Source organism: Bombina bombina, unplaced genomic scaffold (genome assembly GCF_027579735.1).
Source record: "Bombina bombina isolate aBomBom1 unplaced genomic scaffold, aBomBom1.pri scaffold_398, whole genome shotgun sequence".
Lineage (NCBI taxonomy): Eukaryota > Metazoa > Chordata > Amphibia > Anura > Bombinatoridae > Bombina > Bombina bombina.
In genome coordinates, this window is record NW_026512801.1 from 187,663 (window position 1) to 213,433 (window position 25,771).

The 25,771-nt window shown below is 39.1% G+C and overlaps 1 protein-coding gene across 1 annotated transcript in view; it reads left to right on the forward strand.

Moving 5' to 3' along the window:
- LOC128644541 (WD repeat-containing protein on Y chromosome-like) overlaps positions 1-25,771 on the forward strand; it is a 385,306-nt gene that overhangs the window by 127,609 nt on the left and 231,926 nt on the right. Inside the window, exon 11 of the mRNA XM_053697119.1 lies at positions 9,269-9,389. Within this exon, the coding sequence (XP_053553094.1) occupies positions 9,269-9,389 (121 nt within the window). The remainder of the gene's footprint in view (positions 1-9,268; positions 9,390-25,771) is intronic.

Consider the following 25,771-nt stretch of genomic DNA (forward strand, 5'->3'; position numbering starts at 1 on the left):
GTATTTCATTGTATATATTAAATAAGCAGACCTTGGGTGATAATGATAAGTTGCTGGATGTTACCTTGTTGATGTCTGTAATAATTAGTTTCCAGAAAGCTTGGATCTTGCAGCATGACCACCACACATGTCCCAGGTCTCCCACCTCCAGGTTACATCTCCAACATTTGTCTGATGCGTGTGTATTTTTTTTTACAGGTAAAAGAGCTGATTTCTTTGGGGCAATGCCCAGCAAAAGGCCCTTTTAAGGGCTATTGGTAGTTTAGTTTAGGCTAGGGTTTTTTTTTTATTTGGGGGTCTTTTTTATTTTGATAGGGCTTTTAGATTAGGTGTAATTAGTTTAAAGATCTGTAATTTGTTTTTTATTTTCTGTAATTTAGTGTTTTTTTTTGTGATTTAGCTAATTTAATTTAATTTATTTAATTGTATTTAATTTAGGTAATTTATTTAATTGTAGTGTAGTGTTAGGTGTTATTGTAACATAGGTTAGATTTTATTTTACAGGTCAATTTGTATTTATTTTAGCTAGGTAGTTATTAAATAGTTAATTTAATTTAATTTAGTTAAAAAAAATACAAACTTGCCTGTAAAATAAAAATAAACCCTAAGCTAGCTAAAATGTAACTATTAGTTATATTGTAGCTAGCTTAGGGTTTATTTTATAGGTAAGTATTTAGTTTTAAATAATAATTTAGTTAATGATAGGAATTTTATTTAGATTTATTTAAATTATTTTTAAGTTAGGGGGTGTTAGGGGTAGGGTTAGACTTAGATTTAGGGGTTAATACATTTAATATAGTGGCGGCGACATTGGGGGCGGCAGATTAGGTGTTAATAAGTGTAGGTAGGTTGCACCGACATTGGGGGCGGGAGATTAGGGGTTAATAAATATAATGTAGGTGTCGGTGATGTTGGGGCAGCAGATTAGGGGTTAATAAGTATAATGTAGGTGGCGGCAGTGTCAGGGGCCGCAGATTAGGGGTTAATAAGTGTATCATTAGGGAGTTCATGTTAGGGTGTTAGGTGTATACATAAAATGTGTTTCCCCATAGGAATCAATGGGGCTGCTTTTTTTGCAGGTGTTAGACTTTTTCTCAGCCGGCTCTCCCCATTGATGCCTATGGGGAAATCGTGCACAAGCACGTACGATCAGCTCACCGCTGACTTAAGCAGCGCTGGTATTGGAGTGCAGTATGTAGCTCAATTTTGCTCTATGCTCACTTCTTGCCTTTTAACGCCGGGTTGATAAAACCCGTAATACCAGCGCTGCAGGGAAGTTAGCGGTGAGAAAAAACTGCTCGTTAACACCGCACAACTCATAACGAAAGACTCGTAATCTAGCCATTAGTTTTTCTAAGCGACCTTAAGATGCTGCCATATTTTATTTATATATGGATTTAACATAATCATTTTGTTAATATACCATATCATGTATACATGACAATATAGGTTATCCTTCTTTGTACTTGTCCTTTGATTGTGTGGTCACTTTCTTTTCTTCCTGTCTTTTTTTAGATAGGATTCTTTAATATTTTGCATTTCAGAAAGTATTAGGCCTAGGTCTGTTGTATCTTGGCCTGTTATTACTTTTTTTTTTATCTATATTGGATTCTGCACATTTAGGTGCTTGACTCAAGTGTGAAGATTTTTCATCTGAAATGCCTTTATACATTTCTTGGATGCAATCCTTCAAATGGAGACTATCTGTCCTACCCTCCCTTTAGTCAGGAGGGTCAGTTCTTGTTTGCCATTGACCTGAAGGACATGTATCTGAATGTTCCTTTGGTTTGTCTTTTGGATAATCTCTTCCAAACTTTAGCTCTTCCTTTCGGACTTGCTTCTGCCCCTCAATTTTTACAAGGTTCTAAGGGCTCTTCTGGCAATGGCTAGATCTCAGGAAATCACAGTGGATCCTTACCTGGACGATAGTTTGGTTAAGTCGCCTCCTTTTCCTTTAGCAGAATCTCATATGGATTCTCTGTTGTTTGGAAGGTAAATCTGGAATAGAATTCCTCAGTGAATTACTGGGGTATGTTTTTTTTGGGGACGATCATAGTTTCGATTTCCATGAGGATTTTCTTGACAGAGTCAGAATCTCCAGAATCTTGCAGCTTGTCTTCTCTTCAGGTCTCTGTATGTCCGTCACTGGCTCTGTGTACGACTGATGGTGCTCTGTAGTTTAACTTGCTCAGACAATAGAAAGGAGACCACTCTGATCTCTCCCTGAGAATAGTTCCAGACTCCCAGACGAGAGACTCTCTGTCCTGGTGGATCTCCCAGGATCTTCTGTCCCAGGACACATGTTTCTTGGGACCATCTTGGGAAACTGTGACCTCTGAGGAAGGACCTTCTAATTCAGGGTCCATTCCTCCATCCAAATTTAGATTCTTTGAAGCTAATTGCTTGAAAATTGAATGCCTAGTCCTGTCTGGACACAGATTTTTGGAGGCAGTCATTGATTCTATGCTTCAGGCATAGCAGTTACTCTTAAGATTTACCTTAAGGTATGGCGTAAATACCTTTTTTTGGTGTGAAGCTAAAAGTTTTTTCTTGGAGTCGGATGAGGATTCCACAAATGTTATCTTTCCTTCAGGATGGCCTAGAGAAAGGCTTATCAGTCAGTACTCTGAAAGGTCAGATTTCTGCTCTGTCTATCCTATTGCACAAACGTCTGGCAGAATTATCGAGATGTTCAAGCTTTTGTTTAGGCCCTGGTCAAAATCAGGTCTGTGTTTAATCCTGTTGCTCCTCCTTGGAGTCTTAACCTAGTTCTTAAAGTTTTGCAGCAGGCTCAGTTTAAGCCGTTGCATGTTGTTCATATAAAAATGTTATCTTGGAGGGTTTTGTTTCTCCTTGCTATTTCTTAAGCTCGCAGAGTTTCTGAGCTTTTAGCTCTGCAGTGTGATTCCCATACCTTATTTTTCATTGCAGATAAGGCGGTCCTTCATACTAAAGATGGTGCCAGATCGAATCATTAATCAGGAAATTGTTGTTTCTTCTTTTTGTCCTAATCCTTCTTCTGATAAGGAACGTTTTTTGCTCTAAAATTTACTTACAAGCTAATAAGGATTTCCGTCAGTCTTCTGCCCTGTTTTTGTTTTCTCTGGAAAGCGTTAGTGTCAGAAAGCCACTTCTACTACTCTTTCCCTCTGGTTAAGTAGTATGATTCGTTTTACTTATGAGACTGCTGGGCAGCAGCCTCCTGAGAGGATTTCGACTCATTCCACTAGGGCTGTCTCCTCTTTTTGGGCTTTCAAAAATGAAGCTTCTGTTTAACAGATTTGCAAGGCAGCAACATGGTCCTCTCTGCATACTTTTTCAAAATTCTACAAATTTGATACTTTTGCTTCGGCTGAGGCTTCTTTTCGGAGAAAGGTTCTTCAAACGGTAGTGCCTTTTGTTTAGGTCTAGTTATGTCGCGAACCTAAAATTTTGCGTTCGCGAACTTCCGCTAATGTTTGCGAACGTGCAAACCAGGCGAACCGCCATTGACTTCAATGGGCAGGCAAATTTTAAAACCCACAGGGACTCTTTCTGGCCACAATAGTGATGTAAAAGTTTTTTTTTTTTAAATTTACACTAATGTTACACCAGATATGAGTGGTGACACAGAGCAATTAATCACAGTATATGCTGTGGGCCTGACACACAGGCCTGATGGAAAATTAAATTAGATTACACTAGCAAACTGATGTAAAAGTTTGTTTGTTTTAAATTTACACTAATGTTACACCAGATATCAGTGGTGGCACAGAGCAATTAATCACAGTATATGCTGTGGGCCTGACACACAGGCCTGATGGAAAATGAAATTAGATTACCCTAGCAAACTGATGTAAAAGTTTTTTTTTTTTAAATTTACACTAATGTTACACCAGATATCAGTGGTGGCACAGAGCAATTAAAAACAATATATGCTGTGGGCCTAACACCCAGGCCTGATGGAAAATGAAATTAGATTATCCTAGCAAACTGATGTAAAAGTTTTTTTTTTTTTTTAATTTACACTAATGTTACACCAGATATCAGTGGTGGCGCAGAGCAATTAATCACAGTATATGCTGTGGGCCTGACACACAGGCCTGATGGAAAAGGAAATTAGATTACACTAGCAAACTGATGTAAAAGTTTTTTTTTTTTAAATTTACACTAATGTTACACCAGATATCAGTGGTGGCACAGAGCAATTAAAAACAATATATGCTGTGGGCCTAACACCCAGGCCTGATGGAAAATGAAATTAGATTATCCTAGCAAACTGATGTAAAAGTTTTTTTTTTTTTTTAATTTACACTAATGTTACACCAGATATCAGTGGTGGCGCAGAGCAATTAATCACAGTATATGCTGTGGGCCTGACACACAGGCCTGATGGAAAAGGAAATTAGATTACACTAGCAAACTGATGTAAAAGTTTTTTTTTTTTAAATTTACACTAATGTTACACCAGATATCAGTGGTGGCACAGAGCAATTAAAAACAATATATGCTGTGGGCCTAACACCCAGGCCTGATGGAAAATGAAATTAGATTATCCTAGCAAACTGATGTAAAAGTTTTTTTTTTTTTTTAATTTACACTAATGTTACACCAGATATCAGTGGTGGCGCAGAGCAATTAATCACAGTATATGCTGTGGGCCTGACACACAGGCCTGATGGAAAAGGAAATTAGATTACACTAGCAAACTGATGTAAAAGTTTTTTTTTTTTAAATTTACACTAATGTTACACCAGATATCAGTGGTGGCACAGAGCAATTAATCACAGTATATGCTGTGGGCCAGACACACAGGCCTGATGGAAAATGAAATTAGATTACACTAGCAAACTGATGTAAAAGTTTGTTTTTTTAAATTTACACTAATGTTACACCAGATATCAGTGGTGGCACAGAGCAATTAATCACAGTATATGCTGTGAGCCTCACACACAGGCTGACAGGCAGGCAAATGCAATTAGATTACAAAAAAAAAAAAAAGACTGAAGTTCTAGCCCTAAAAAGGGCTTTTTGGGGTGCTGTCCTTACAGCAGAGATTAGATGAGTCCTTCAGGACTGTAGTGGACACTGAATACACTAGCCTAGCTATCAATTTCCCTATAAAATCACCAGCAGCAGCACTAAACCTCCTCTCACTAAGAATGCAGGATCGTAATGAATCTAAAATGGCTGCTGCCCAGGAGCTGGGAGGGTCTGGGAGAGAATGTCTGCTGCTGATTTGCTGAAATGTGTCTGCAGACTATGAGATACAGGGTCAAAGTTTCCTCAATGATGACGAATAGGGGGCGGATCGAACATCGCATATGTTCGCCCGCCGCGGCGAACACGAACAAGCTAAGATCGCCGGGAACTGTTCTCCGGCGAACTGTACGCGACATCACTATTTAGGTCCTCCTGCCTTTTTTCTCCCTCCCTGTTCATTCCGTGTCCTCTAGCTTGGGTATTGGTTCCCACTAGTATTTGGAATGACGTTGTGGACTCTCCATGTCATAGGAAAGAAAACAAAATTTATGATTCCTGATCAATTTCTTTCCGGACATGGACAATCCATGACCCTGCCCTCTTTAATTATAATTTGGCAGTTTTTTGGTATAAACCTCAGGCATTGTGTTTCTTCTTTTTCCATTTTCCTTCTGCTGAATGACTGGGGATTATGGGTAAGGGAAGTTACACTTAACAGCTTTGCTGGGGTGCTTTTTGCCTCCTCCTGCTGATCAGGAGTTGAATATCCTCCCTAGTAATTGGAATGACGTTGTGGACTCTCCATTTCCGGAAAGAAAGAAATTTATCAGGTAAGCATAAATTTTGTTTTTTTTCCACTAAGGGCCTGATGATCAAATGTTCTCAAGCAAAAACGTGAAAAACCATGTTAAGCCTCACAGGCACAGTCTGTCCCTGTGAGTGGCGAGCTGCTCCTTAGAAATAATGAGAGCTCTCTGCTATGTAAAAGTTGGCAAAGGAGGACAAAGTAAACAGGAAGAACCTGGCATATGTTTAAACTTTAATATTTTGCCTGCTACAAATCAAAATGCGCTGTTTCAAACTGTACCTTAAAATCACTGTTATTTTTGTATGCATAGGTTTTCCTTCCAGAGTAATTAAGTATTTTGATAAAAGTTTGCCAAATTTTAAGCAAACTGAACGACCTTTTAAGGGCAATGCCTATACAAATTCCCCTTTAGGGGCAATGGGAAGTTTAGGTTTTTTTATTGCTAGTTTTTTTTTATTTTGGGGGGGTTGGTTGGGTTGGTGGTTTTTCTGTTAGGGGGTAATTGGTAATTTTTGTAAGTAAAAGAGCTGTTTAACTTAGGGCAATGCCCTACAAAAGGGGGTGTTTTTATTTTGGGGGGCTTTTTTATTTTCATAGGGATTAGGTTTATTTTTATTTTTTTTGATAATTTTGTTTATTTTTTTCTGTAATTTTAGAGTTTTTTTATTTTAGATGATTTTTTTGTAATTTAATATTAGGTTTTATTTAAGTGTAACTTAGTATTGGGGTTAATTTAGGGGGTGTTAGGTTAGGGTGCTTAGCTTAGTAATTAAATTATTTATTTGCGTTGTGGGGGGTTGGCGGTATAGGAGTTAATATGTTAATTAGGTTTTTTGCGATGTGGGGTTTTGGCGGTATGGGTTAATAGGCTAATTAGGTTTATTACGATGTGGGGGTTTGTCAGTTTAGGGGTTAATAGGTTAATTAGGTTTATTGCAATGTGGGGGTTTGTCGGTTTAGGGGTTAATAGGTTAATTAGGTTTATTGCGATGTCAGGGTTTGGTGGTTCAGGGGTTAATAGGTTAATTAGGTTTATTGCGATGTGGGGGATTGGCGGTTTAGGGGTTAATATTTTAATTATGTTATTTGTGGATTAGGGGTTAAATACTTTATTATTTTATGATGTGGGGGTTTGCGGTTTAGGTGTTTGTTAATACTTCGTGCAGAACGTTAGGATTTTTTGTTATACTTTGTGCAGGCGGTTATATATTTATTGTGGAATGTTAGATGTTTTTTCATTATTTCGCGCGGTTTCGTGTTTCTTTTTTTTTAAGGCTTCGGGTTTGCCTACGCTGCATCCAGGTGGATTATTTTGGCTGCCTCACGCAGCCAACATTCCTTTGAGGATGCATGTGCAACTGGCGACGGCGACATATGCGTTACAAACGCGATTATAGTATAGAGTACCCAGTTTTGCATAACCAACACGTTTATATTATTATACTTTTTACCTCTGTGATTACCTTGTATCTAAGCCTCTGTAGATTGCCCCATTATTTCAGTTCTTTTGACAGACTTGAATTTTAGCCAATCAGTGCTGACTCAATAATTCTATGGGAATGAGCACAATGTTTTCTATATGGCACACATGACCTACTGCTGTCTAGCTGTCAAAATGCATTGAAATAAGAGGAGGCCTTCAAGGGCTTAGAATTTAGCATATGAGCTTACCTATGTTTAGTTTTCCAAATAATAATAGAACAAAGCAAATTTGATGATAAAAGTAAATTGGAAAGTTGTTTAAAATTGCATGCCATTTTGACTAGACTGTCCATTTAAATTATGATTTATGCTGTACAAATTTAATGTGATTTATTCCTGTGTAATACAAGCCATTTAAGGGTGTTATATAATATTTAATTCAGGTATATTAAGTGAGCAAATTCCAAATTTTGACCTGACATAAGAGAGGGCCATATTTTAGCAGTGTTCGAGAAGCCCAGCTGTTCTTTTTGATGTGACCAGGCTGATATACCCCAGGAAAATTGTCCTTTGTTAAAGGAAGAATTTTGATAGAATCTTACAACAGATGTTACATATTTTAGTACTGGCACAAGTCTTTCAGCCATACATACCTCCTTTAATACATACATAATACATACATACATACCTTCCATAATACTCCTACCTCTTTGTTACTTTACAAAAACATGGAATTAACATGTGCTCTAACTCTGGGATTAGAATAAAATATCTGAATTAATCTATTGTAATTTTTCTCAGTATTCAGAAAATTATGGGCCAGATTACAAGTGGAGTAAATTTTCTACGCTCGTCGAGAAGCGCTTGTATTACAAGTTGAAAGTAAAAAGTTTTCGTTCACTCTAACCCAATGCACACAAAAAGCTGACCTTTTTTTGCGCTAACCTGACATGAACATATGAATATTTCACATGCCAAAGTTCTTCACATTGCAGAATATGTTCTATAGAGGTATAGATATATACAGCACTGTTTGTAGCGCATTAGAGGTAATCAGGTGCACTTTATTTTTATTCGTTTTTCAGTATTAAACTTATAGATATATACAGATATATAGGAATATCTGTTTAAAAATACTTAGAACATATTCTGCTATGTGCAGAACATTGGAATGTCAAATATTTACAGTAAACACACAGTATAACACTTAAAAATAAATATTGCGCAAATATGTTTTTTCATATTTTCATCTACTTAACTGCAAAGGGCTCCAATGTATATATGTCTATATATGTATACATATGTATTTGAGTGTTTATAAGTGTATATATGTCTGTAAATACATATATACACATATATATATATACATAAATACATATGCACACACATATAAACATATACTATATTGGTATATTTTGGGTATTATTGATTGTCTGAAGATGGGGAGTGTATCCAACGTCTACACAAGGGATTAAAGAGATTACCCTTATTTAAATCCGGAGAGTGCCTTCTGTTTTTTACATTTTTGATTTATTTGTGGTGCACCCCAGTATAAACACGGTCATTGTGAGTGCTAGGCTGCACTGGATTTATATATATATATATATATATATATATATATATATATATATATATATATATATCTCAATGTTAAAGCCCTTTGCCTGTTTTTTTTTCTAAAACCTGAGACCTCATATCTTTGAGCCCTGATAACCTTTTTTGTGCATTTTTTATTGCATTATTTTAAAATAATTTTCATTAGATGATGTTATTATGAGTGTAACTGTACTTTGTAATGTATTTTTGATGTGTTTTTTGACACTTTTTTGTTTTGCGAAACGGTTAACCAGAGCTCTGAGGGTGTAGTTATAATTGTAGTTTAAATCGAAATTGTGCTCATGCGTTCGTGTTTACTTTCAACTTGTAATACGACCATTAAACCTGATGCACGCAAACACCCACAATAAACCTCTTTTCGCTAGCGTGTAACTGTTAGCACGCCACTCGTAATCTGGCAGTACATGTTTTAGAAAAAGTTCACTGATAGATTATCACCTTTATATTTCTTCTCTCTAGATTATGGAAGAAAATGCCAAAAGATGAATATAACATGGCTACAGTTGGAATTGATAATGCTGTTCTTTCTCCTCATGTCTTGTTAATCCGATGGAAAGTCCATGGACACTGGGTATCACAGGTAGGCCTTATTTTTGTCTAATTCACAACTTCAAAATAATTGCCCTATGTCAGTGATGGCTAACCTTGGTACCTCAGATGTTTCAGAACAACATTTTCCATGATGCTCAACTAGACTGCAGAGTGCCTAAGAATCATGGGAAATGTAGTTCCAAAACACCTGTGGTGCCAAGGTCAGCCATCACTGCCCTATGTCTGTAAATTTAAAAAATATTTACATCACACCGCTGCTTCTTAACACATTACGCCAACTGTTTTGTGGTGCATCTCAATCCCACCAGACATTTCCGACCTGGGAAATTGACAGCCCCTGTTTACACGTGATTGGCTGAGTGCAAGCAGAGGTCGGAGTTGCAGACTTGCGATAGTGTGCAGTGGTAGCTGACCGCTAGACTAAATGATGGGGGCAAAGATGTACACCCCTGTTTCCCCGATCTTTCTTAAATGTGGGCCTTTATCTAAATATTAAAGTTTAATTTTGTCTTTACTGTACTTTTAACAGTATATGCTAATAAGTGAAGTGCAATTCAATGGGATAAACTGACAAAGGTCTAGATTACAACTGGCGCGCTAACGTTGATGCGCACAATATAAGAATATTGTGGGTGAGTTAGTATACGTACATATTACAAGTAGAAAGTAAACACGTTCGCTTGAGCGCAATAGAATTTAGTGCGCATAGGGTTATCGCAGCTGAAGACCTCGCTTAAAGGGTTAGGGATAAACTAAAAATGGCACCAAACACAAAATAAATACATTATAACATACTGTTATACTCATATAAACACTATCTGATAAAAAAAAATATTCATATAAATATTCTTAAAAAATATTTATAAGTGTTAAAAGGTATTTGTTATATGGCCATGCATTTGACTGCAAAATACAATTGTGTGTATATATATATATATATATATATATATATATATACACACAGTATAGATATATATATATATCTGTGTTAAAGCCCTTTGCCTGGCTTTTCTTTCTAACACCTGAGATCTAATATCTTTGAGCCCTTATAACTTTTATGTGCAATTTTTATGTTTTTAATCATTTTTATTAGATAGTGTTATGAGTGTGTGTACTTTGTAATGCATTTTTTATGCATTTTGTGACATTTTTTTGTTTTGCAAAGCAGTTAACTAGAGCACTGAGAACGCTGTATTCATTCTAGCTTAACTTGTGATTGCGCTTAAGCAATCGTGTTTACTTTCAACTTGTAATACCAGTTTATCTGGCTCAGTTCACTGTCACATGCGTGCATATAGTGCATCATATAGGTCCCACGGCTACATACACATGACTTTGTGATACTTTATCTGGCTTTTTCCCTGTGGCACACTTTGTATCAGCATCTTTTATGCTTTCTGTTTAAGCAAAGCTAAGTTAATGTGAGTGAGGGCCAGGCAGGCAATACGGTCTGTGTGACTGAACATTGCTGCCTTTAGAGTAAAGGTCAATTCAAACACTTCTATACAGGGAGTGCAGAATTATTAGGCAAATTAGTATATTGACCACATCATCCTCTTTATGCATGTTGTCTTACTCCAAGCTGTATAGGCTTGAAAGCCTACTACCAATTAAGCATATTAGGTGATGTGCATCTCTGTAATGAGAAGGGGTGTGGTCTAATGACATCAACACCCTATATCAGGTGTGCATAATTATTAGGCAACTTCCTTTCCTTTGGCAAAATGGGTCAAAAGAAGGACTTGACAGGCTCAGAAAAGTCAAAAATAGTGAGATATCTTGCAGAGGGATGCAGCACTCTTAAAATTGCAAAGCTTCTGAAGCATGATCATCGAACAATCAAGCGTTTCATTCAAAATAGTCAACAGGGTCGCAAGAAGCTTGTGGAAAAACCAAGGCGCAAAATAACTGCCCATGAACTGAGAAAAGTCAAGCGTGCAGCTGCCAAGATGCCACTTGCCACCAGTTTGGCCATATTTCAGAGCTGCAACATCACTGGAGTGCCCAAAAGCACAAGGTGTGCAATACTCAGAGACATGGCCAAGGTAAGAAAGGCTGAAAGACGACCACCACTGAACAAGACACACAAGCTGAAACGTCAAGACTGGGCCAAGAAATATCTCAAGACTGATTTTTCTAAGGTTTTATGGACTGATGAAATGAGAGTGAATCTTGATGGGCCAGATGGATGGGCCCGTGGCTGGATTGGTAAAGGGCAGAGAGCTCCAGTCTGACTCAGACACCAGCAAGGTGGAGGTGGAGTACTGGTTTGGGCTGGTATCATCAAAGATGAGCTTGTGGGGCCTTTTCGGGTTGAGGATGGAGTCAAGCTCAACTCCCAGTCCTACTGCCAGTTTCTGGAAGACACCTTTTTCAAGCAGTGGTACAGGAAGAAGTCTGCATCCTTCAAGAAAAACATGATTTTCATGCAGGACAATGCTCCATCACACGCGTCCAAGTACTCCACAGCGTGGCTGGCAAGAAAGGGTATAAAAGAAGAAAATCTAATGACATGGCCTCCTTGTTCACCTGATCTGAACCCCATTGAGAACCTGTGGTCCATCATCAAATGTGAGATTTACAAGGAGGGAAAACAGTACACCTCTCTGAACAGTGTCTGGGAGGCTGTGGTTGCTGCTGCACGCAATGTTGATGGTGAACAGATCAAAACACTGACAGAATCCATGGATGGCAGGCTTTTGAGTGTCCTTGCAAAGAAGGTGGCTATATTGGTCACTGATTTGTTTTTGTTTTGTTTTTGAATGTCAGAAATGTATATTTGTGAATGTTGAGATGTTATATTGGTTTCACTGGTAAAAATAAATAATTGAAATGGGTATATATTTGTTTTTTGTTAAGTTGCCTAATAATTATGCACAGTAATAGTCACCTGCACACAGAGATATCCCCCTAAAATAGCTATAACTAAAAACTACTTCCAAAACTATTCAGCTTTGATATTAATGAGTTTTTTTGGGTTCATTGAGAACATGGTTGTTGTTCAATAATAAAATTAATCCTCAAAAATACAACTTGCCTAATAATTCTGCACTCCCTGTAGGTGAGAAATGCTTTAAAAGTTCATATTTGCATGATTTAGGTAGGAAAGGTTTTCAAAATTCAAATTAACAAGTCAGTTGATTGATTTATGTGTCAGCCTCCTAACTATGTAAGCTTTAGTTTTGTTCTTGGCCAATCTAGACCCAATTAAAAAAAAAAAACCCACAACACTAGTTACTACTATTGCTTTATTCAACCCCTTAACCTAATCCGACGTATATATACATTGTGCGCTACTCTTTCTTTCGTACCGCACCACATATATATACGTCGTCTTTTCTAGATGCTCCAGCACTGGAGCTCTGAAAGCTTCAGGCATCTGCCGCATATGGAGCCGGAGAACGATCAGTGCTCCGCCTCCATATGAGGGCAGATGCCTGATCGTTACAGACGGTGACACTGTGTGGGATCAGGTAGGGATCAGGGGGTGGGGAGTGTCAGGTAGGAGGCTATTCTCTACACTAAAGCTAACATTACCTTTTTTTTTTTTTCATCAAATAATTTTTATTATTTTTTCTCAAAAAGAAGAACAACAAAAACAAGAAATCAAATACTAACAGACAATAGACAAATCAGTTCAAGTGCATCAAAGAAACATAAGCAGAAGGTTTCTAATGTTTTGACAGACAGTGAACACATATGTAGCTAAGGTGAAAATCTAGTCAAAGGCTTATTATCAGTTTAAAACTCAAGAAAACAGTTGAGACAGTTTAACCTAGAACAGAAAATGGTCACACAAGGAGGTATATTAGTCAAGCGGGTCACATTAAGCCAGACTACGTGGTGGGTTCCCCCCTAATGGTATTGTCAGTGTTTTGCTGTTCCCAGATGAAAATTATGTCTAAGATAACATCTTGCTTCCCTTTGTACGTATAGTACAGCTTTTCTAGATCTAACATGTGGCTCACTTCTTTTATCCACATATGATAGGTAGGAGGGGCAGTTTTTTTCCAGAACCTAGGGACCAAACGTCTGGCGCAGCTAAGCATACAATGCAACAGTTTCTTTCGATATAGGCAGGACATTTTTGGGATGTCACTCAGTAGCACCAGGCTAGGGGTAAATGTGATTGGTATCCCCAGTACTCGGTCCACATGTCTGTTTATGTTGTCCCAGTAAGAGCTAAGAAGTGGGCAAGACCACCAAATATGTGAGAGTGTACCCACCCCCCCACAGTGTCTCCAACATAGGGAAGAGGAGTTAGGGAATATGCTTCAAAGGCGATGTGGGGTAAGATACCACCTTGAAAGTAGTTTGTAATTCATTTCGACCATCGTTAGGGACAGAGAGGATTTTTTAGTTTCAGAGAAGATATGAAGCCATTGGGCCTCGGTGAATTCTGTGTTTAGCTCCTTTTCCCATTTCGCAATAAATGTTGGTGTCTTATTAGGGAAGGAACCCCTAAGCAGTTTGTATATAGTAGAAACATGGGATTTGGCGATAGTAGGAGATGTACACAGAGTTTCAAAGGGGGTCAGGGGTCTTACAAGGTCTGGCTTATATGTGCTAGTAGAAATAGCATGCCTAATTTGCAAATACGGGTACCACATGTGAAAGGGGGCTCCCAGTTGTTGGTGTAAGTCCGTTTGAGTCTTAATAATTCCATTGTGTAATACTATGTGTGCCGGGATGTTAGTAGGGATGCCTGAAATAAGTGGCGAAGGAAAGGTATGTGGTTGCAACAACAAGGGGTTGTTAAGTAAAGGGGTTAGGGGGGAGATCTGTGACGAGATCTGCTTCTCCTCGGATAGAAGTCTATCCCATATTCTGAGGGTGGTAGCTATGTAGTGATTCCCCCAAACGTCTGTTGGTCTGTGTTTACTAGGTATCCAACATTGGTCACCCAAATTCAAGCCACCTGCTAAGCAGGATTCTATTTGGGTCCAGGTTTTCCCAGCCGGGGAGTGCTTCCAAGCAACTATACGGGCCATATGGGCCGACTTGTAATAATTCAGGAGGTTCGGAGAACCCAGTCCCCCGTTCTCTTTGTGTAAAAATAAGGTGTTTCTAGCTACTCTGGATCTCTTATTATCCCATATAAATGCGTCTAGCATTTTTTGTTGTCTTCTTAAATACTGCAAGGGGAGGTCTATGGGGAGTACTTGAAATAAATATAAGTACTTAGGGAGAAGGTTCATTTTTATAGCGTTAATACGCCCCATTCACGAAAGATGGCCCCTTTTGCTCCAGAGTTCTAATGACTTACTAGTTTCCTGTTGAAGTGGCATGTAGTTGAGGCTGAACAGCTCTGTATACGTAGGTGATATGTCAATCCCCAGGTAATGTATTTTATTCGTCATTTGGAATGAGGTGTGAGTCGAAATAAACTGTAGTTCTTCCTCCCTAAGGTGTATCGGCATTAACATTGACTTTCCCATATTAATAGAAAAATTTGAGACTGATTTATAATCTTCCAGTTCATGTAGGAGGGTGGGGATAGATATTAGCGGGGAATGTATTGTAAATATAATGTCGTCCGCGTACAGAAGACATTTTTGGTGGATCTCCCCAAAGGAGACTCCACTAACAAGAGGGTTATTTCTGACTCGTACAGCCAGTACCTCCACCACTAAGGCAAATAGTAGTGGAGAAAGAGGGCACCCTTGTCGAGTGCCGTTGTTTATATAAATTACTGGTGAGAGTGTGTTATTTGCATTAACTCGCGCCGATGGGCTTGTATACAAAGACTTAATGCGGGATATTGAGGTATGTGAGAATCCAAATTTTGACAGGGTGGACCAGAGGAAGTCCCAGTCCACCCTGTCAAAAGCTTTTTCCGCATCTGTGGACAGTATGACTAGGGGTTTTACATTAGATGATGCAGAAAGTAAAGTGTGCAACACCCGGATGGTGTTGTCCTTAGCCTCTCTGCCCGGTATAAATCCGGTTTGGTCCGGGTTCACCAGGAAGGGTAAGTATTTATTTATTCTGGTAGCGATCAGTTTGGCATATAGTTTAATATCTATATTTATTAGGGAAATGGGGCGATAGTTAGTTACATTATCACAGGGTTTATTTGGTTTGGGGATAACTGAGATAGTAGCTTCCAAAAGGGATGGGGTCAATTGTCCATCTTGGTCTAAGGAATGATACATATTTAATAAAGGGGGACAGAGCAGGGACTTAAACTGATGATAAAATTTAGGTGTAAACCCATCGGGGCCTGGGGCTTTGCCTTGAGGGAGGTTTTTGATAGCTATCATAAGTTCTTGGGCCGAGAATTTCTCGTCTAATGCCTCCCAGTCCGACTCAAGTAGTGTAGGGAGTTGAATTTCGGATAAATAATTGTTAATTTTAGCAAGTTTGGACACTTTGTCTTGAGTTGGAAGGTTATACAGTGTAGAATAATATTGCGCAAATTGGTTAACAATGTCAGCATTGGTGGTATAAGTTGTGCCTTCCTTATCTGTTATTTTATCTATAAATGTTTTGTAACGCTTCTTCTTCAGGGACCTAGCAAGGAGACGCCCCGCTTTATTGCTCTCAATAAAGAATTTTGATTTGGATGTTAAAGCCCGCATGTGGGCGTTCTTAATTAAGTATTGGTGTAACTCCTCTCTAGCTTGTTGAGATTTTTGTAGCAATATTGGGGACTGCGGGTTTTGCTTAAGTTCTCTTTCACAGTTATTGTAGTTAGAGGTCAAAAGGTCATATTGGGCTCTTCGTTGCTTGCGCTGTTTATGTGTATGTCCCATTATTACCCCCCTAATGAAGCACTTATACGCTTCCCAGTTGTTGGTTGCTGAGGTAGCTAAAGGATCATTAAAGGAAAAGAACTCGGCTATCTTTTCAGCTAAGTCCTTCGTGATCAGAGGGTCTAAGAAAATTTGGTCGCTCAGTCTCCAATTTTGTTGGTATTGTGGCTTAGTTGACCATTGGAAGCTAGAACACACCATACTATGGTCAGACCAAGCGGTGTGGTAGAGCCTGGATTCACATAGGGAGGAGAGCGTCTGTTGTTCGCAAAAAATATAATCTAAGTGGGTGTATGAGCGCTGTGGGTTTGAGAAGAATGTGAAATCCCTGGTAGTTGGGTTAGCCACTCTCCAGGAGTCAAATAGGGGCATGGCTCTTATGGCTTGCCAGTTAGCTTTTATTTGCGAGCTCTGCATGTAAGAACAGCCTGAGGAAGTGTCTAGCATGGGGCTCATTGGGAAGTTAAAGTCACCGCCCATGAATACCGGGCCTTTCGAGATGTCTAGGATTTGATTGATTACTTTGCGAAAGAATGGGGGTCTAGGGCGAATAGGGGCATATATATTTACTAGGGTAATGAGCCTGCCATAAAAAAGTCCTACTAGAATTAGTATTCGCCCGTCTGTGTCTGAGTATTTATCGAGTAATACAAATGAGGTGCCCTTTCTAAAGGAAATACACACGCCATTGTGCTTTGTCGGCCCTGAGCTTATAAAGTGTTGATCATAGTGGAGCTGTGAAAGCTTGGGCTCATTAGTTTTTTTAAAGTGAGTCTCTTGCGTCATAATGATGTCGACTGTCTTTTTATAAAAATCATGGAATGCTATTGATCTTTTCTGTGGGGAGAGGAAGCCCTTTACATTTTGTGTGGCTATGCGAAACTGGTTAGGTCTGTCTCGATCTGTCATGTATTTCTAGCTGCGAGTGTCACTATCAGTACAACAAGTGATGTAGATAGTTATGTGTGATCGTAATCTTCCTGCCACTGCCTGAACACAGATAAATACTGATTCTTCAAGTACACTTCAAACAAACAATCAATGTAAACAAACAGTTCTCTAATACCTCCTACTCCTTGGACTACAATTTGAAGAGAGATTGAGGAAAGCTAAAGAAGGTCCAGAAATAGGGAGTAAAGAGTAAAGAGATGAGAGAAGAGGGTAGTAGGGTAGGGGAGCAACTAGGGAAGAGAAAGAAGAAGCAAGTTGGGTTAGAAAAGAGGTAAAGATTAAGTAGAGGGTGTAAGAGGGGAAAGAGCAGCATGAAGGAGCTTCCCCATCAGGCCAAGATCAGAAAGACACAAAAACAAATACAAGAACCCATATTCAGAACTAGAGCAGAGATGTGCAACAATATAAACGTTTGAAACATGGTTAACTGTGGATTGAATAGACTTTGGAACATTCAGTTACATAAAACATATAAATTTCAATGCAGGAGTCTTCTCATGTAACAGTGTCCGTTAGCTTAAGTTCAAGTTCAAGTTCTTCATTGCAAGAGCTAGGCTAACAAACAGTTAAATACTATTTCCTAGAATAAACAAACTTATCTGCTGAAAGTTTTTTTCACATGTTAATGTCACGTAGTTTAACTTCTACATTACATACTCACAACCTCCAGGAATGAAGAAAGTAGTAGATTACTCTGAAAGTAACCTCGAAGGAGAGAGCTCCTTCTAGTCCTGTTCTTCTGTAGTGAGTGGACATATAACAAATACACCAGCTGTTTATGACTGGTGCTGGGGGGTACCGCCATGTTCTTCGCAAAACATAGAATCGTGGTAGAAAAGGTGCTTGTTTAAGCGGTAGCCACTGGAGTGTCAGGATCTGTATCTGTGCACAGCTTTTTCCCGTTCGTTCTGTCCACTATCTCGGACCAGAGTCGCCTCTGTGGCCTCGGCAGGTGTGTAGCATGGTCTTTTGGCTGTGGGACCGTTGCGTCCAGTGTAGGAATGTCGAGTAGTTTGCAAAAGTCATTCACTTTTCCTGGAGAGCTGCACTCATAGCGTTTACCGTTTTTAATGAGGTGTAATGAGACAGGAAATCCCCACCTATAAGGGATATTCAGTGACCGTAGATGAGAGGTGAAGTTGGAAAATCCTTTTCTAAGTTGTAATGTCCTGGCCGACAGGTCTTGGTAGATTTGGATCTTGGCGCCCAAATAGGAAAAATGTGGTTGCGTTCTTGCCATCTGCAGGATTTTTTCCCTATCTTTGTAGCTCAGGAAGCACACTATAATGTCCCTTGGAGGTTGGTTATCATTCGGCTTCGGCCGTAGGGATCTGTGAGCCCTTTCCAGTGGTATGGGTTCAATCACCCGTTGGTTGGAGATAGCTAAGGATTGGAACATATTTTGTAAATATTCCGATATATCTTCGCCCTTGATTGATTCGGGGATACCACGGATTCGAAGATTATTTCTTCGCGCTCTATTCTCCACATTGTCGAGTTTGTTTTCCAAGTCAAGGATCTGTAACTGTTGTGTTTCTATGGAGTGAGACATGGCTGCCATATCGTTAATAATTTCCTCCCTGCCATCTTCCAGCGTTTCCACTCTATTTCCTAATTCATTTAAATCTTTTTTAAGTTCAGCGCATTCAGCTTTGATACAGGATTTCACCTGGTTAATCAGAGCCTCCATGGCTTTTAGTGTCACTGGTGCATCTGCGGGGTGTGAGTGTGATTTTGAAGGGGATCTCAAGGGCTGCAGTGTAGTAGGACTGTCAGACAGCTCCTCTTCTTCACTGGAGGCTTGGGGAATTTCACCTTTCTTTTTTGTGCTGTCAGTCTTTTAAAGAAAGAATTTACAGCCCCTGAAGACAGGGTTGGTTTTGGAGGCTTGGTAGCTCTGCGTTGTGCCATGGTAAGGGGTTAGAAAGAGATCTAGTTGTCCTCTGCTGTATGATTATTTGGCTGACCAGAGTATATCAGATTCGTAAATTATGCATTTACCTAGGTTAGGCAGAGTAAGGCTAGACAGAGTGGGCTTGCAATGTTATGATAGAGATGTATACTTTATGCAGTTTTCAGCCCTGTACTGCGCCATTCATCTAAATATTTAACCCCATGTTGATTAAAGGTGGATGCTGGTATATGGGAGTGCTATTTACTTTGTATCCGCTATGTTCTCTTGCTTAAGATGGCGACTGCCACGTGGATGCTAAAGTGCGTAATTCATGCTCCTTACCGGACACTTGTGGGAGAGAGTTGGGCGAGGTGCTGCATCTTTTCCTCCTCCGGTACACCTGTAAAGGGAGTGCAGGGTCTCCTGCTCCCGTTCAGATCTTTCAGCTCAAGCCCGGGTTGTACTTTAGGAGGGCTCCATTTGCGGCCTTTACCGCCGTCAAATTACTTGGTCCGGAACGTCTGCAAGAGCTTAAAAGTGAAGAGGACCGAGCCCCTCTCACCTTCCGATCGCTTAACACATCAAGTCTGGGCACTTGTATGGGCTTGAATCGGCCCTAGAGAAAGCTCCGTCTCCACTGCTGTCGGAGCTCTAGTTTATTGCGGCCATTCGGTACGCCCGCAAGCTCCGCCCCCCAACATTACCTTTTTAACTACCTAATTAACCCCTTCACTGGCGGGAATAATAGAAGTGTGGTGCACAGCTGCAATTAGCAGCCTTCTAATTACCAAAAAGCAATGCCAAAGCCATATATGTCTGCTATTTGTGAACAAAGGGGATCCCAGAGAAGCTTTTACAACCATTTGTGCCATGATTGCACAAGCTGTTTGTAAATAATTTCTGTGAGAAACCCAAAGTTTGTGAAAAAAGTACAAACTTCTTTTATTTGATGGCATTTGGCAGTGAAATGGTGACATAAAATATACCAAATTGGCCTAGATCAATACTTTGGGTTATCTACTTAAAAATATATATAGATTTGATAGATAAAAAACAAGGCTCTATTTCTGTTTAAATAGAGTGATATCAAAAATGCTAAAAATGCTCTGGTATTTTAGGCAAGTTTTTGACTGGAAGTCCCGGTAGTGAAAGGGTTAACCCCTTAATGACCACAGCACTTTTCCATTTTTTTTTCCGTTTGGGACCAAGGCTATTTTTACATTTCTGCTGTGTTTGTGTTTAGCTGTAATTTTCCTCTTACTCATTTACTGTACCCACACATATTATATACCGTTTTTTTCAGCATTAAATGGACTTTCTAAAAATACCATTATTTTCATCATATCTTATAATTTACTATAAAAAAAATTATAAAATATGAGGAAAAAATGGAAAAAAACACACTTTTTCTAACTTTGACCCCCAAAATCTGTTACACATCTACAACCACCAAAAAACACCCATGCTAAATAGTTTCTAAATTTTGTCCTGAGTTTAGAAATACCCAATGTTTACATCTTCTTTGCTTTTTTTGTAAGTTATAGGGCCATAAATACAAGTAGCACTTTGCTATTTCCAAACCATTATTTTTCAAAATTAGCGCTAGTTACATTAGAACACTAATATCTTTCAGGAATCTCTGAATATCCATTGACATGTATATATTTTTTTTTTTAGTAGACATCCCAAAGTATTGATCTAGGCCCATTTTGGTATATTTCATGCCACCATTTCACCGCCAAATGCGATTAAATACAAAAAATTGTTCACTTTTTCACTAATTTTTTTCACAAACTTTTGGTTTCTCACTGAAATTATTTACAAACAGCTTGTGCAATTATGGCTTAAATTATTGTAAATTATTCTCTGGGATCCCCTTTGTTCAAAAATAGCAGACTTATATGGCTTTGGCGTTGCTTTTTGGTAATTAGAAGGCTGCTAAATGCCACTGCGCACTACACGTGTATTATGCCCAGCAGTGAAGGGGTTAATTAGGGAGCATGTAGGGAGCTTTTAGGGGTAATTTTAGCTTTAGTGTAGTGTAGTAGACAACCCCAAGTATTGATCTAGGCCAATTTTGGTATATTTAATGCCACCATTTCACCGCCAAATGCGATCAAATTAAAAAAAACGTTAAATTTTTCACAATTTTAGGTTTCTCACTGAAATCATTTACAAACAGCTTGTGCAATTATGGCACAAATGGTTGTAAATGCTTCTCTGGGATCCCCTTTATTCAGAAATTGCAGACATATATGGCTTTGGCGTTGCTTTGTGGTAATTAGAAGGCCGCCAAATGCCGCTGTGCATCACACGTGTATTATGGCTAGCAGTGATGGGGTTAATTATGTAGCTTGTAGGGAGCTTGCAGGGTTAGTTTTAGCTTTAGTGTAGCGCTCAGCCTCCCACCTAAAACATCAGACCCCCTGATCCCTCCCAAACAGCTCTCTTCCCTCCCCCACCCCACAATTGTCCCCGCCATCTTAAGTACTGGCAGAAACTCTGCCAGTACTAAAATAAAAGCTATATTTGGGCTTTTTTTGTGTGTGGCATATTTACATATGCTGCTGTGTAGGATCCCCCTTAGCCCCCAACCTCACTGATCCCCCACCAAACAGCTTTCTAACCCTCCCCCTCTGCCTTAATGGGCGCCATCTTGGTTACTGGCAGCTGTCTGCCAGTACCCAGTTTAGTAACAAAAAGTATGTTTTTTAGGTTTTTTATTGCCCTTTTCTGTAGTGTAGCTTCCCCCCCTCCCCAAGACCAACCCCCCACCCCTTACAGAACCCTTAGATCATCATTTATTTTGTTAAATATATATATGTTTTTTAACATTTCTTAACTTTTTTTTCTGCAGTGTAGCGGTTCCCTCCCGCTCCCACTCCGTGCACATGCCCACCCGCCGCCCCCCGTGCACACGCGCGCTCCCGTGGGTTCAGTATCCCTTTAAGATATTCTTAATAGCAAATAGCAGACAAGTGGATTTTTGTTAACAAATTACTTCAGAACTTTAATAAATATTGGACAAAACAGAATAACTTTTTTTTGTTAAATTTTTTTTTGTCTGTGCAGATATTTAGTGAATATGTACCAGAGGTTATGAAACTATAGCATATACAGTACCATAAATAAATAAATGCATAGAGTTGCCAAATTATTTGTAAAAAATAGTGGCCACGCTCATTAGCATAAATTTACACAGCTGCTAGTAGAAGTTTCTTTATGACAGGACCTTCATTTCTATATTTATCCTTTATTATTTAAATGGAGTTGAACCTTAAAATTTTTTTGGTAGCAACCCTATAAATACAGTATATGTTAGAGAACAAGCATTAGCGTGACTTGGCTCATTTGCATGCATATTACAACGTGAAAGTAAACGGGTGCACTCTAGCGCAAACAAAATTTCAATTAAAGGGATACTAAACCCAAATTTTTTCTTTAATGATTCAGATAGAGCATGCAATTTTATGCAACTTTTCAATTTACACCTACTATCAATTTTTCTTCGTTTTCTTGTTATCTTTATTTAAAAAGCAGGAATTTAAAGCTTAGGAGCCAGCCCATTTTAGGTTCAGCACCCTGGATAGTGCTTGCTTATTGGTGGCTACATAACCCAGGTTATTAACCAAAAATGGTCCGGCTCTTAAGCATTCCATTCCTGCTTTTTAAATAAAGATAGCAAGAGAACAAAGAAAAATTTATGATAGGAGTAAATTAGAAAATTGCTTAAAATTGTATGCTCTATCTGAATCATTAAAGAAAAGAAATTGGGTTTAGTATCCCTTTAATTGAATAGTTAAATAGTTAAATAAAAATTTTGGGTTTAGTGACCTTTTAAGTGCTCACTGGACTTGAAACCCAAAAAGGGACATGAAACCCAAAAAATTTCTTTCATGATTCAGATACATTATACAATTTTAAACAACTTTCCAATTTACTTCTATTATTTAATTTGCTTCCTTCTCTTGTTATCCTTTGCTGACAGATTTATCTAGGAAAGCTCAGGAAAGAACCTAGGTTCTAGCTGCTGATTGGTGGCTGCATATATATACTGATTGCCATTGGCTCACCCATGTGTTCAGTTAGAAACCAGTAGTGCACTGCTGCTACTTCAACCAATGTTACCAAGGGAATGAAGAAAATTAGATAATATAAGTAGATTAGAAAGTTGTTTAAAATTGTATTTTCATTTATTTCATGTAATTGGCGAGAGTCTATGAGCTAGTGACATATGGGATATACAATCCTACCAGGAGGGGCAAAGTTTCCCAACCCTCAAAATGCCTATAAATACACCCCTCACCACACCCACAATCTAATAACATGCTAATCATTTTATATGTGATGCCATCTTTGATATCATCAAAATTGATGTTAAATCTATGTCTTTAGCTATTTTAGCTAGAAGAGCTTTGTGGCTCAGATATTGGAATGCTGACATGGTATCTAAGTCTAGATTACTACAAAGTTATTTGGTTCTCAGTTGGATTCGATTATTTCAACTGTCACTGGAGGGAAGGGAGTTTCTTTGCCTCAGGATAAAAGACCTAATTGTAAATTTTCCCGCCTCTAGTTCTTCTTCCAAGAGTGATCTCCAAAATCATCATGGAACAAGCGTTTGTGTTGCTGGTAGTTCCAGCATAGCCTCACAGGTTTTGTTATGCGGATCTTGTTTGGATGTCCAGTTGCCAACCTTGGCCACTTCCATTAAAGCTAGACCTTCTGAGGGGCGGAGCGAGGCCAAGCTGGAAATGGCCGCAAAAGACTGAAGCTCTGAGCAGGTTAGACAAGCCTTAGCCAAAAAAGAATAGTCGGACTCTGACATACAGGACCATTTAATGGCATTTCATCTACCCACACCTGGGTGAAAGGCAGGTGCAAGAAAAATTCCGACCACAAAAGCGGGAGGGGGAATGTAAAGGGATACCGTTGTGTAGGCCCAAGCCCTGACAGCCTGTAAAACCGGAGGGGAGCAGGTTTGCAATTTTCACAGAGGGATGATAAGCTACATGGTTTACGATCTTAGGAGCTCTGGAGACCAAACACAAGCGACAGGTATGAAATACATCTGATCAGATCAATAAGCAAGGGGAAAACTGTGCATAAAAACTTAACGCTGCAGATTATAAGACGGCCCACGTGGCGCACGCTAGCTCCGACACTTTCATGTCCCCTATAACAGTCCTACACTTCTCCCACATGAGGATCATAAAGCACAATTTGTGGTGAACCTACTTACCCATAAATAAGCGCCAGTATACCAAATTTGGCCACTGGGGATGGCCTCAAAAAGACTCAATAGGCAGAACAAACCGAGTAAAGTATTAAAAAATCAAACACTCTCACCTGTGCCTGTAAGCAGTTTTTTCCAGCCTCAAGAAAGCTCCCATAGGGAAATAGACAAAATCACAATGGAGACACAGCCCAATTCCATATCAGTGGCAATATCAAAAGAATATGCAGATCAGCTAAAACTGGACATTGCTAAGCTGCCTACCAAGGCTGACTTTGACGGTCTGAAAGACATAATACAATCTGAACTGTCTTCCATGAAACACGACATAAAGGAAATAGGAAACAGGATAGAATCCATAGAAGAAGCCCAAGATTCCACAGATAAAATAGTGGATTCACTATCAACCCATGCCAGGGAGCAAGATGCCTATATGGAAGCTATGGATGATAAACTAGAAGACCTCGACAACAGGGGCCACAGAAACAATCTGAGGGTAAGAGGAACGCCAGAATCCATTACACCAGCAGAAATACCGGAATATCTACAAGGGCTTTTCAAGCACTTACAGAATGACCAACAGGCTCCTGACATGGAACTAGACAGGGCACACAGAGCCCTACGGCCCCCTCCACCACTGAATGCACCTCCACGAGATATTATTCTAAGGTTTTTGAGGTTCACAGATAAGGAGAAGATATGGCTTCAGGCAAGACAACTGAGACAAATAACATACCTAGACCACCATTTACAAATATTTCTAGACCTCAGCCCCATAACAGTGCAGAAAAGAAAGGAGGTCCGCTTTATACCTAAAGTATTACAGGAAAAGAATGTGAGATATAAGTGGGGCTATCCTTTTTGCCTACATGTGCAACACGAAGGAAGATCAGTGACATATAGATCGCCTAAAGATCTGGAAGACCTATCTCAACTACTGAACATCTCTTTTAGTTCACCAACTACAGCTGAAGAGAGGTCAAGTATGCCAACCGCTGCAACATCTTTCAGCAAGCAGGTAAATCAAAAGTCGACCTGGTCAACGGTCATAGCGAAGAAAAGGAAGGATAAAAGACCAAAGCCAACACCATCGTCTAGCAGCGAACCAGGATGAATAACAGGACAGTGAATTTGTGGGTGAGATGATTCTATTTTGAACTTAGTGAAATGTCATCTAGGACTCTAAAATGATAAGTGATTTAGGACATATGGACATTGATAAATGTAAAAGAAAGGTTAATATTTGGGTTGAGTTTGTAAGTTACCCGGTTCTGTTACCCGGTTCTGTTAAAAGGTTAATTAACCCTTAACTAAAGCACGTATAAAGAGTTATATCACAATTTGTTCTGTCCTGATATTGTGGATTTCGAAATTACCCCCAGAAATGTCTTAAATGGATATGCTTTCCATCCCCTCCCTCCCCCACCCCCTAGTAATGTTTATATTGGCAAGAGGAGTCCACCAGCAATCCCCCCTAGCCGGGATCTACAGCACAAGATGAATTGTGCCCAGATTGTAATGTTTGAAATGTTTGAAATGTTTATATTGTATGAAGTGAATGCAGTTCTTTGTTT